At 51.2% G+C, this 12935-nt stretch overlaps 1 protein-coding gene across 1 annotated transcript in view; it reads right to left on the bottom strand.

Annotated features, from left to right (window-relative positions):
• EVC2 (EvC ciliary complex subunit 2) overlaps nucleotides 1-12935 on the bottom strand; it is a 140569-nt gene that overhangs the window by 39133 nt on the left and 88501 nt on the right. Inside the window, exons 14-16 of the mRNA XM_060148525.1 lie at nucleotides 11640-12094; nucleotides 6262-6466; nucleotides 2559-2681 (exon numbers count right to left, since the gene is read on the bottom strand). Of these exons, the coding sequence (XP_060004508.1) occupies nucleotides 2559-2681; nucleotides 6262-6466; nucleotides 11640-12094 (783 nt within the window). The remainder of the gene's footprint in view (nucleotides 1-2558; nucleotides 2682-6261; nucleotides 6467-11639; nucleotides 12095-12935) is intronic.

The following is a 12935-nucleotide window of genomic DNA, read 5'->3' on the forward strand; positions in this document are numbered from 1 at the left end:
AATCCTGATTTTACGGATGTGGGAGCCAAGGCACGTTCATCTAACATTACACAACCGTGGGAAATAACCATGCTCCGTGAGAATATTCCCTGTCAAAGATGAAGAAGAGATAGAGCTTTAGTTTAAAGTGCTGGATCCACCACCGCCTGGCTGCAGAAACCTGGATGAACTCACTGTGGAGACTCAGTTTCCACATCTGTAAAATAGGAATATGGACCGTTCCTACTTCTTAAGGAAGTCGGGAGGGGTAAAGCACGTAATGGAATGAAAGAGACAGGCTAGCATGGGGGAAGCATGTACGGTCAGGTGAACTCACGGTGGGTGGGCTGCTGAGTTCGGCTCAGGAAACCTCGGGACCTTCTCAACCCATCCTTCATCCTGTCCCTCTCCTCCTTCTACAGCGCTGGTGAGACTCAGCCCATCTTCCCAGACAGGCACTTGAGACCCTCCACCCCAGGTCTGTTTCCCCATCCCCTCGGGAGACCCAGCACCCCAGCAAAGCAGCCTTTTCACGGGGCTGCAGACTCTCTGGGCTCCCCTGAACCTGCATTGTGTCCTTGGCCACGGCTCAGGCCATGCATTCCTTCCACCAGATCAAATCCTCACTTTTCCTTCTCTAACAATATCTACCTTAAGTGTGACAATGGGTCACAAACCAGCGTGCATTGGAGGAAATGCCCTGCCCCGCCCCCCATGCGGCTAGTTCCTCCATGTAGTCCCTGCCTCGCTCCACCCCTCTCCTCGTCCCCTCCTGGGTGAACTGGGAATCCACCCCACTGGGCAGGCTCGGCTCAGCTCTGCTCTGGGAGCCCCACTTCTGCTCCTCCAGGTAGGCTGCTGCCAGGACCCCCCCAGGGACACCTGTGATCGTGTGACTGAGTCTGTCTAATTCTGGGATGTTTAGCAAGCCCATCTGGCTCTCATACTAATTTCTATCTTCTGAATTAGCCTTTAACTGTAAGACAGATGATATTTCCACCTGTACCTGCTTTAGTCTTTGTCTTGTGTCTCAATTTTATATAGAACACAAGTGGGAATAGGGTGCTACTTCTGTGTCCCTTAAGACATCAACAACCTGTACACACCTGGAAGGAGCCATGACCTTGCCTGGAGCAGGTTCTATGGCTCTTTGCTGGATTACGCATTTGTGTTCTGAGAAATACACTTACATTAAAAAAAAAAATTAAAATAACTAGGTAAAGGACCCGAGGGACAGAAGGTAGGAACAAGACGAGCAGCTCTAGAATATGGTCTGTACATCCACTCACTGACAGTCCTCTGGGAGTCTGCCCTTTGCTGGGGAAGGCAGTGGGCCCCCGGCAGTGACAACACGGTGTCGACTCTTAAATGTCACCTCCTCAGAGACACCTCACCTGACTCTCCCACCTACAGTGGATCCCACTTCCCCCTCGCCATCCCCCCACCCCGTCACTATCATACCATCTTGTTCATTTCTTTATCGGCACTGATCATGATCTATCATTTTAAGTGCTCTTTGTCTAGAATGTGCATTTCTGAGAGCTGGGACCACCCCAGTGGTCGTGAACACGATGCCTGGGACATTGCTGCCTCCTCAGCATCCCAGAGGAATGAAGGAACAGTGTGAGATATGCTAGGACGGGAAAGGAAGTTGGCAGGGGGAGGGGTAAGTGGGAGAACTGGGTGTTCCGGGAAGGCTTCTTGGAAGAGGGGGCACCTGAGGACAGAGGTTGTGCCTTAGGACAGCTGAGGACAAAGTCCACTTGTTCAGGTAAAAAGAAGTGGAAAGGTAAATCCAAGAAGAGGGAAGGACACGGGTAAGCAGCACGTGGTCATACGCAGTACGCGCAGAAACAGAAGTGTAACAAAAGGGGGCTGGTGAGGGAGGCTGGGCTGCTTGTGGCGCACAGAGGAGGGTGTGCAAGATAAATGCGGAGGTAGAAGTGAAGCAGCACAAGTGAACCCCTCAGCACAGAGCCAGGCACAAGGATGGTGGCAACCACAGGCCACGGAGGCAGCACCAGAGATGAGGCCAGAAGAATGGACCAGAGAGAGACCTCCTGGGGGAGAAGTGGAGGAAGAGGGTTCCAGGCAGAAGGACCAGGTGAAAAGGGGCGGGGGTGGGGGTGGGGTGGGTCCCACCTGCAGGAACACGAGGTAAAAACCAGGTGCTGCGGGGAGGGGGAAGGGTAAGCTGGGGCGAAGTGAGAGAGTGGCATGGACATACATACACTACCAAATGCAAAATAGATAGCTAGAGGGAAGCAGCCGCATAGCACAGGGAGATGAGCTCCATGCTCTGTGACCACCTAGAAGGGTGAGATAGGGAGGGTGGGAGGGAGACACAAGAGGGAGGAGATATGGGGATATATGTATATATATAGCTGATTCACTTTGTTATACAGCAGAAACTAACACACCATCGTAAAGCAATTATACTCCACTAAAGATGGAAAAAGAAAAAAACAGGTGCTGGGTGGAGATGGACAGTCACAGCCCCCAAGGGCTCTGTGTGCCCGTAAACTGGGCGGCTGCCAGCCCTGCCGTGTGCTATGAGGAGTGACAGATCGAACACTGACCTTTTCAACCAGGTCTTCGGGGGCCTGTTCCTCAAAGAGCTGAATTTTATCTTCAGTGCACTTCTTCAAAAGGTCTGTCTTGCTTTTGCTCTTGGAGCGTGGCTTCCTTGCCTTGGACTGTGGCTGGAGAGAGGGGAGAAAACATGGGCGAGAAAGTGATCACCAGTAGGTTGGTGCAGCCCCTGGTCTCCCCAAGGCCAGAGAGGCTCCTGCAGCTCCTGGCACCGCACAGCTGTCTTAGCCAGAGAGGGGAGGAGAGATGAACACTCTCCTGGAATGAACTCCGTTCATGGGCCTTCGGTCTTGGCATACTTTGGGAGCTTGTCCCGCCAAAGGGAGGAGAGGGATGCTCGTGGGCAGAGCCAGAGCTTTGCAGTCAGAGAGATAGCGGCCCCACCTGCGTCCACCTCCTCTCCAGTGGGGGACCTCAACCCGTCAGCCTCTGTGAGCAGGCACAGGACGGAAGAGGTGCTTGTCCTTGGGAAGCTTACAAAACAGCAGAGGCAAAAATCAGTAAACGTGAAAACAAATAACCGACCAAGACACTCTCAGGGGGTTGGTGAGTGCCATGAAGACAAGGAGACAGATATTCTCTGGGTATTATCTTACATTAGGCAGATGGGGACACGTCTGCAGAGGTGAACGGCTGCTGAGGACATCCGTATGCATGCATTCAAGGAGGCATTATGCGTGGGCTTTCACACATACCATCCTCCTAGAATAACAGTCTGCACAACCTACACACACATACCAGCTTCTCGCAAATGTAAAGAAGTGACATTACAGCTGAGCCCCGCATGACAAGGTGTCAGGAGTGTGAAAATGTGGGAATAGAAGGTTCCAGACCCTGAAGACCTGAAGCCCAGAGCAAGGGTGAGAGGGGTCGAAGAAGAGGTTGTGTGGGACTTCCCTGGTGGTCCAGTGGTAAAGAATCCGCCTTCCAACGCAGGGGACCCAGATTCGATCCCTGGTCAGGGAACTAAGATCCCACACGTGGCGGGGCAACGAAGCCTACGTAACACAACTACTGAGCTTGCACGCCTCAATGAGAGAGTCCATGTACCGCAAAAACTACAGAGCCCACGTACGCGCTCTGGAGCCTGCCCGGAGCCCGCACACCACAAAGAGAAGCCCGCGCTTCCATAACGAAGACCCAACACAACCAGAGGAAAAAAAAAAAGAAAGAAAAGAAAGAAATAAAATAAATAATTTAAAAAGAGAAGAGGTTGTGGGTGCTCAGTAAATTGATATTCAGCGAATGAATGAATGAGTGTAGAAGACGCTACCCTCTCTGAGTCTCAGTTTCCAGACCTGTAAAATGGAGCTAATGATACCTACCTCATAGGATTACCGCAAGAACATAACACAATGGAACATAAATGGAACATAATCTAACATAATAAACAGAAAAATATAACAATACAGCATACTGTAACACAACACGATAGAACATAACAACATGCTATAACAGAATGTAGCATAAATGAGAATATAACAATAGGACATGACATAACATAGCAAAACAAAACAGCATGCAGTAGGGCATAATGTAGCATGACCAACACAACACACACCACATCTAAGATGCTTGGCGCAGTACGTGGCTGCTGGTCACTCCCCATGAGGGCCAGTCCTCCTCCCTTCCCGGCTCACATACCCCCCCTTCCTCCACTCTTTCACTGTCACGATCTCCCAGAGCCTGCTCTAGACCCGGACTCAGGCCTGCCCACCAGACGCTGACCCGGCGCCTATGGCCGTGGTGTTAATGCAAGAGAAGACCCCCATGTCCTCAGGGCCTGCCCCAGCGCACTCAGAGGAAGCAAGCACGTACACAGCAATCCACTGAGTTCAGAGACCCCCATGTGACAGAGGAGGAGACTGAGGCCAGAACAGAATCGGTGGCCTCAGCCACATCATGGGAGCCCTAAGAACTAGACGGTGAGCTTCCTGACTCCTGCACCCAATGCCTTTAAAAACTCGGGCTGGGCTCAGCTTATCCCATGAGTGAACTATAGCTTTTATCTCCTGATCTAATGGTGATAATACCAAAAAGAGGAAATTGGGGGTCAACCCCTCTTAGGAACAGAGCTAGGCTGGTGGGTAAGACCCTGAAGCCCAGAGCAAGGACTAGCACTGGAAGCGGGGGAAGCCAGAGTGGGGCAGGGGTGGGGCAGATCGTGTGCATCCCTCCCAGCCCCACGCACAGTGATGTCAAGTCAGTAGCCTGAAATTGGCCTTGGAAGGAGTATTTACACCAGGGAAATAGGCAAATGCTACAAGTCAGGAACTCCGAACCCCCAATGAGAGTCAGTTTACCAGCATGTGACTGATCAGGGGTCAGACCACAGCGGGTCTTGAGATCATGGTAGAACTTATAGCTGGGCAGAGAGCACCAAGGATGTGACTGAATTTTGTTTTCTCCTCAAGGAGAAGCAGTAGGTTTAAAGTCAGAAAGCACCAGCTCCAAGATGAGTCCTTCCACTTCCTCCTACGTCGGTCAATCACTTTACCTCTGCTGGTTGGTGCTTTCATCTGTAGAATGGGGACAAAATATCTACCTCCTGGCCCTGCTGTGAACCACAGATGAGCTACTGGAAGTGTAAGTGATTCGAAATGTTTTCAATCTCAACATAATATCAACTCAAGGGAAGTCCCCGCATTCCGCCCACATCCGGTGGTTGGTTGGTTGAGTCAATAAAGTTTATTGCACACCTGTTATGCACCAGGCACCTTCTAGGTGCTGGGATGGAGTGGTGAACGGGAACTACAAACAGGGAGCTTGTTGGCAGTGGGAGCACAGACCGTGAGTTAAGTCGAGAAACCAGGACATTGCAGATAGCAATCAATTCTCTGAAGACGTGGGAACGCAGCATGGGATAAAGGATGGCCGGGAAAGTGGTGATCTTGGATAGTGGGCAGGGAAGACCACTGTGCAGGTGACACATTTGAACTGAGACGTGAAGAGACCATAAAGAGCTGGCCCTGTGATGTTCTCGGCAAAGGAAACAGCAAATTCAAAGGCCTTGTCTCTGGTGGGATTCCCCAGAGGCAGAGCCAGAGACAGGGACTGGGGTGCACGCGGTTTCCGGAGAGAGGACCTCTGAGCAAGGCATAGGGGGTGAGGGAACCAGGACAGGAGGGGGAAAGGGCCACGCACGGTGGAGGTCTCAGGTAGCGTCTGGCCTTGACTGGTCCATAAGGGGCTCCAGAGTAAACCCTACACCCAAGAGTTGCCTCGTCTGCGGCCCATAACACGTGCTCACCACGGGCATCTGTCAATCATCACCCTCCGAGGCCCAGGGTGAGAGATGCCCTTTTCCACCTGAGCTGAGCATCCTCCTCGTGCCACTTACAGAAGTACTCTGAGTGGGTCACTGGCTGTGGCCAAGGGAGGGGGCAGGAGGAAGAGTCACCTTTCAGGGCAGGTGGATCCCATCACTGAGGGGAATGCTCAGGACAGGGGCGCAGCTGTGAGCCGTGAGTGGCAGAGACTCAGGGCCACTGGTGGACAGTGCAAAGTCCAGGTACCAGTGTGTCCACTACAGAACTTAAGGTGCTTCCAGGAACAGCTGATGCCAACAGGGCCAGAGAGGAGAGGGTGGGAGATGAGCTGAGGGTGGGTGGCGGAGCGAGATCCTACAGTATCAACCGCCGGAGGAGGCCCCGCTTCTGCACCCACGAGGCCCCGAGATGCCCATCCTACCTGCAGCTCAGGGGCGGCCAGCGCCTGGTCCAATTTCAGGAACTCTGCTTCTCTCCATGCGGTTTGAAATTGCTGCAGCAGGACTCGGGCCCGGATTTTGGGAAGGGCCAAGCTCCTGTCCATCTGAGCGAAGCAGCCGTGAACTTCCTGCCTCATCCCGAGCAGCTCCTCTTTGGACAGGGAGAAGGCAGAGGAGCAGAGCTTTCTGGAAAAGCAAGAACAGTGAAATGTTTTAGTGGAGAGAAGACAGTGCGGGTTGTGCTGGGGGGAAAGTGTAAATTCAAAGCTCAAACTCCACTAGTCAAATCCACGTCTGGAAAAACCCCCCCGCCATCTCCTTAATCGGGCATTCATTCCACAAGGATTTCTTGAGCATCTAATGTGTGTCATGATGGACACAACATCATATCGGGGCTAGGAATTCAGAGTTGAATGAGACAAGCCTGTGAGCAGGCAACAGGTGTCCCGGCACTCACGACCTTGAAGAGAACCTGTCTCCATTTAGAACAGACATGAAGACAAAGAACTGTCCACCGAGCCTGGCCAGCAGCAGACCGTAAGTAGGGACCAGCAGCTCAGAGGAGAGATGTCCAACTCGGCAGGTCATGGGGAAGGGGGGGCCTTGTGCTGGGTCTTTCTAGGATGATGAGCGACAGCTCTCATTTAGGGAAAACCTATTCCGTGCTGGAAACCATGCAGGGTGATTTACCATTAGGGGCTGACTGTGTCCTCCCAAAAGATATGTTCAAGTCCTAACCCCTGGTACCTCTGAATGTGATCATATTTGGAAATAGGGTCTTTGCAGAGGCAGTTTAGAAGTAAGTTAAGATGGGGTCATGTTGCAATAGGGTGGACGCTTAATCCAATATGACTGGTGTCCTTCAAAGAAGAGAAGACACACACACAAGAAGGCCATGCGATGAGGGTCTACGAGCCAACAAGTGCTGCGGATTGTAGCAACAGCAGAAGCTGAGAGCAAGGCGGGGATCAGATTCTCCCCTGGAACCTTCAGACAGAGCATGACCCTGCCAACACCTGGATTTGGACTTCTGGCCTCCAGAACTGGGAGCCAATACATTTTTGTTGTTTTAAAGCCCCTGGTCTGTGGTGCTTTATTATGCCAGCCCCAGGAAACATCTACCTGCATCCTCACTGATCCTTTGGCAACTCAATCCTCAATTTACAAATGAGGAAATTTTTTTTTTTTTTTGGTACGTGGGCCTTTCACTGTTGTGGCCTCTCCCGTTGCGGAGCACAGGCTCCGGACGCGCAGGCTCAGCGGCCATGGCTCACGGGCCCAGCCGCTCCGCGGCATGTGGGATCTTCCCGGACCGGGGCACGAACCCGTGTGCCCTGCATCAGCAGGCGACTCTCAACCACTGCGCCACCAGGGAAGCCCACAAATGAGGAAATTAAGGAATGTCCCCCTCTTCCTGCCAGGCAAGGCCTACAGCCACTCTACAGGGGAGAATGGCCACAGGCTCTCTTTCCCACCTCTGGGGATCCAGTCTGGCCAACGAGATGGAAGAGGAGGTCGGCTGGGACTTCTGGACAGAACGTCCTCCCTGACCCAGGAGACAGCATCTGGGGGGAGGCCATCTCTTCTGTCCTGCTTTGGGCAACATGTGTCTGTTCATTGATCACTCAAAAAATCTTCATGTGGGCCTGTGGGACTTCAGCTCACCTAGAAAGTTCTCTCGTGGAAGCAGAATAAGACCGAAAGGGCTGACTTGGGCCCCCAGACAGAAGCAGTCTAAAGGCCCCAAGCCCATGTCTTGGGTTCCCTGGGACTCACCAATTTTTCTGAAGTACTTTAGGAAACTGCAGCTGTTCCTTTGTACCTTCCCTCGTGGAGAATCTTTGCCCCACGTGTTTGCTGCTTACGTGGACTCCAAGGTGAGAGCAACTCTGAAATGAATCTGAGTTTTTAGTCTTGCCAATCTTCAAACCAGATTGGCCCAGGGTGGTCTGGCTTTAATGCCTCCACTAGGTAGGCACCAACATAATACAGAAATATAGGAGATAGGGTCTTTGCCCTGAAGGAATTTAAAATCCAGGCAGGAGTTTAGCAAAAAGCTCTCAAAGACACTTTCCCTGGCAAAATATGCAACCTTATTAATTCTTATTTTATAGGACCAGGTTGACAGCAACTCTCTCTTGCTTGAAATTGAGAAGCTTATAAAAATATGTTTCAAAACTATTGTGCAAAGCCATTTCTACTTAATGCCTCAGAAATAAAGGCTACAACCTTTTAGGGTCTTAAATAAGCAAAGTATATAAGCAGACGCAGATTGTGTGTATTGTTAGTTGACCCCCTTTAACCCTTAGGAAAATCATAAAGAGTTTTCTGATACCAAAGTGAGATCTCTCTTTTCCTGTTGAACGACTCAATCGGCGGCCGCTTTAATAATACTCCCTGCAAAATGGAACCACATGAATCAAAGAAGATGACCACCCAATAATGGGAAGGTCACGTCCAATCCACACACTTTGAAGAGCCCAAAGCAGGCTGGACGGAGCAAAGAGACTTTGGTCGAATGTAGATTGAGCTGAATAATTACTGCTGAGAACAATTAGTGGGAATAAGAAGTGGCATTGAAGCATCTGACTTGTGTGGGCTTGGAGAAGACAGCATCTTGTTTGTTCAAGAAAACAAAAACGAACAAAGATGGCGAACTGAACAAGGACAGAACCATAAAGAAAGAGAGATGAGAAGGAGGGGAGAGGTCACTTCATCTAAACCAAGACAATCTCACCCTCTGCGAACACCTGGGACCTCTCCTCCCTGGCAGCAAGGTCAGTGCCTGGGAATGAGCACTTAAGGAGGAGGCACTGCATCCTTGAGGCCAGGAAGACCTTGTTCCATGGGATGTCACTGCCACCGAGGAAGGATGGGCACTGCAGAACGATGCTCTGCTATTTGGTATCCCTGAAAGGGTTCAAGGAGAGCTCAGGCCTCGGTGCAGATGGGGAGGACCACCGACGTCCAGCGAGCAGCATGCAGGATCAGTAGAGGAGGGGGACAGAGGGACCGAGCAGACAGACTGAGAAGGGCGCCTTCCCCTACCCGCCCCCAACGCCCACCCCCAACACCCCCTCCACAATCCTATGTCGATGCAACCTTTTCTAATCAAAAGGGCTTCAATTCAATTCAGAATTGAAATTGTGGCTAAGATCCAAACTGAACTGTGGAGTGGCCATACCGAGGGAAGAATAGTCAAAGGGCTTTGGTTTTGTTTATTCGCTTCAATAGTGTTTTCTGGGTTGGTTGGTTCCTTTAAGGAACATTGATGGGTGGGTCCATTGGTTAAAAGGAAAAGAGCGCTATGTTATAGCCAAACGGGCACCGTTACGCCCTTATGTGTAAACAGTCTACACTACTCTAAATAAACAGACTGGGAAGGTGGTGGTTACTGTTTATCTTCACTGCGCTGCTGTTGCTGGGGGGTTTGATTCTGTCTTTCATGCGGTGAGACTGGTCTCCCCTCTTCACACCCAGACAAGGACCCACCCAGCTGTTCCACCGCCTGGTCTTGCCCCGCCTCAGCAAGGCAACTGTGGGCAGTGTCCCCTTGTCTCCGGCTCCCAGTACCAGGTCAGTGGCCGGCGCCCAACATGTACCTTCTTCAGAGCTTGGTACCTGGTTAATTACTCCTGCTTTGTGTATCACAATCATCTAGTTATGTGTCTGTTTTCCTCCTGATAATCTGAGTTCTTCCAGCACAGGAATGATGGTGGTGATGATAGCAGCTACCTCTTATCATCCACTTATTGCAGACCAAGGGTTGTGTTAAAAGACTGACATAGGGCTTCCTTGGTGGCGCAGTGGTTGAGAGTCCGCCTGCGATGCAGCGGACGCGGGTTCGTGCCCCGGTCCGGGAAGATCCCACGTGCCGCGGAGCGGCTGGGCCCGTGAGCCATGGCCGCTGAGCCTGCGCGTCCGGAGCCTGTGCTCCACAACGGGAGAGGCCACAACAGTGAGAGGCCCGCGTACCGCCAAAAAAAAAAAAGAGATGATGTATGTGACACCTGGAGCTGCAGCAGCCATCCTGAAACCATGTGGGGCTGAGCCCAAAGACCAAAGCAGCACACTGAGTATAGTGGAGCAGAAGGATGTTGAGGGCTGGATCCTTGATAGTATCATTGGGTCATGGAATCAAAACTAGAAAATTTACCCCCCGACTTCTTATAAAATGCTTTTTTCACCTTCTAACAACCCAATAGTATCATGTGCTGCTGAAAGCACCGTAAATGATTTATCATTGTCATCCCATTCTACAGGCAAGAAAGATGAGGCTCAGAGAAGTTAAGTAACTTGCCTACACTCAGACAGTTGGTGGCAGTGCTGGGATTTAAACCCAGGTTTTTGGTCTACACTGCCCACCTTTCATTCCTCTCTGTAGCCCCATGTGGGCCGTGTTCGAGGCTCCTCCAGTTTCCAATCTGACGTCCCAGCCCTAGACAGTTGCCAAAGCTTTGCTGGTGTCTGTCACACAGCTGATGGCCCCTTCTGGGCCACGTCAAATCTCAGTCTGCACAAAGAGCCGGCGAATGCTGCAGGGCAGTGAAGGACTGTCAACAGTGGCCCCTCTGGAATTTGATTTTAACTTGTCCTCATTGCTTCCATAGCTCTCCAGTGGCTTTGAAAACATGAGTGGTGCAAATTATCCATTATTTTATAATTATTACACCAGGATTTCTGGCGGGCAATGGCTTACAGCATCCTAGTCAGAAGTGAATGTCATTCCATGGTTCTTGAATTCAATGAATGAAGGGGACCCATAAAGAGATGGTGCAGCGGGCCGTAAGGCCTGGAATGAAGGCCCACTACCATGTGCTCCCTGACATCTGCTGACACAGGGAGAGCCTCATGTGGCTTAACTATAAGTTCCCCTCCCCACCCTGCTCCTGTGGATAAGCTCCCCTCTTCACACAGCACTTCTCATCAAGGGGAGCAGGTGCAATTCCTGCTTACTCATGAGCAGTGGGTTTCAGTTCCCTGCCAGCCTGTAATTGTCCAAACAAGCCCATCACATCCTCCCACGGGAACCAGGGGGCACCTCACCCTCCTGTTGCTCTTGCGTTGGCCAAAAAATTTGTTTGTTTCCCCGCTCACATGAAAAACCCGAACTTTTTGGCCAACCCAAATACAAAGCCTGCCTCCCACGAGCCCTGGTTGTTTGCTCTGCAACCCCTGAGTGGCCCTGGGGGGACAGGCACTGCCCGTCTTCCCTGGGCTGTGGGTATAAGTAACTAACACACTGCTGCCCAGTGTCAGATGGCACGTGTCTGGCCATCCCCGTAACCAGGCGGTGGAATCCCTCCCCCACTAGTGGGAGGAGAGGAGGCGATGAAAGTACACAGGGATTAAAACTCACGTGAAGATCAAGTGCTCCCAGTGTCTCAGCTCCGCCTGCTCCTCTGTGGAGGCCTCCAGAGCATCGTCCTTCAGTCTCTGCCTCACGCTCTGAATGCCCTCCTGGCCTCTGTCCCTCTCCTCGCCCTCGAGCCGCTCGGCCCGGGCGGCCAGGTCCCTGCTGTGCTCCTCCAGGATCTGCTGCAGGAAGAGCCAGGGGACCCCGCGCTTGAGCAGCTCCTGGGTCATCACCGAGTTCTGCAGCCGCCGCAGCTGCTCAGTGGCTTTCTCGGACAGTGAGAGGGTCAGGGCCCTGAGCTCGTCCAGGGCAGCCTGGTCCAGGCGCTCCTGCAGCTCCTCCAGGGTGGCGCTGTGCTCGGCCACCAGGCTCCGCCACTGGCCCATGTACTGGCGAGCATCCTCGGCCGCCCCGAAGGCTTCGGCGATGGACAGCCGCTCCCTCCGCTGCTCCTTGTGCTGGCAGGAGTTCCAGAACAGACAATTAACGGGGGGCAGGACTCGGTTGTACAGCTCTTGGGGAAAACACTCCGGTTGCAGGAAGCACCGAATGTCAACATCTCTTTCCCCAATCACCTCATATTCAGCAAATTATTCTTGAAAACAAAAAAAGTAACATAATAGAAAGACCAATGGAGATTGCCAAAGTAGCAGCAGAGGAGAATTGAGCCATGAAATGGAAACTTTGAATAAATGCTTTGCTCTTCTAAAACCTACTAAGATTTTTATGCAAGTAGGCTAATAGGACAGAAATACTGCAAGAGCGTGTTCAGAACTGGAAGGACTCTTGATTTCTCCCCATAGTCAAGTCTTAGACAACAAGAGAGGAAATTTCTACTAAGGTTTTTACCTTCTTAACACATCCTCCCCAAAGGAGAAGAGTGCATAACCTGGTTGATCTTTAGCAAAATGTGACCACCTTTTACTCATTTGTTTCAAAGAAGGATCCAGGACATCTTTTTTTCTCTTCCTTCACTCAGATATAATATTCTCTCTATTCTCTCTATCTTGCTCTCTTCTTCTGGACTAGACAAAACCTGCCTCTGTCTATGTTAATCACAGTATTCCAGAGGCAAGGGGTGGCAAATTTCATAATTCAAAGATTTAGGGTGAAGATTTAAGCAAAAGGCTTAATCTGCCTCACCCAACTGAGCTTTTAGCAGTACCTCCTTTGTTTGAGGTTGCATCGTTTTTAAATGAATCAATAAAGTTGATCGTTCTTTCCCCCCTCCCCAAAAAACAAAATTATTCTTTAGAAAATAAGCCAACATGTAGTGAAAACTTCATTTGTTCAACATTT

The sequence above is a fragment of the Lagenorhynchus albirostris genome, chromosome 4, assembly GCF_949774975.1.
Source record: "Lagenorhynchus albirostris chromosome 4, mLagAlb1.1, whole genome shotgun sequence".
NCBI classification, from domain to species: Eukaryota; Metazoa; Chordata; class Mammalia; order Artiodactyla; family Delphinidae; genus Lagenorhynchus; species Lagenorhynchus albirostris.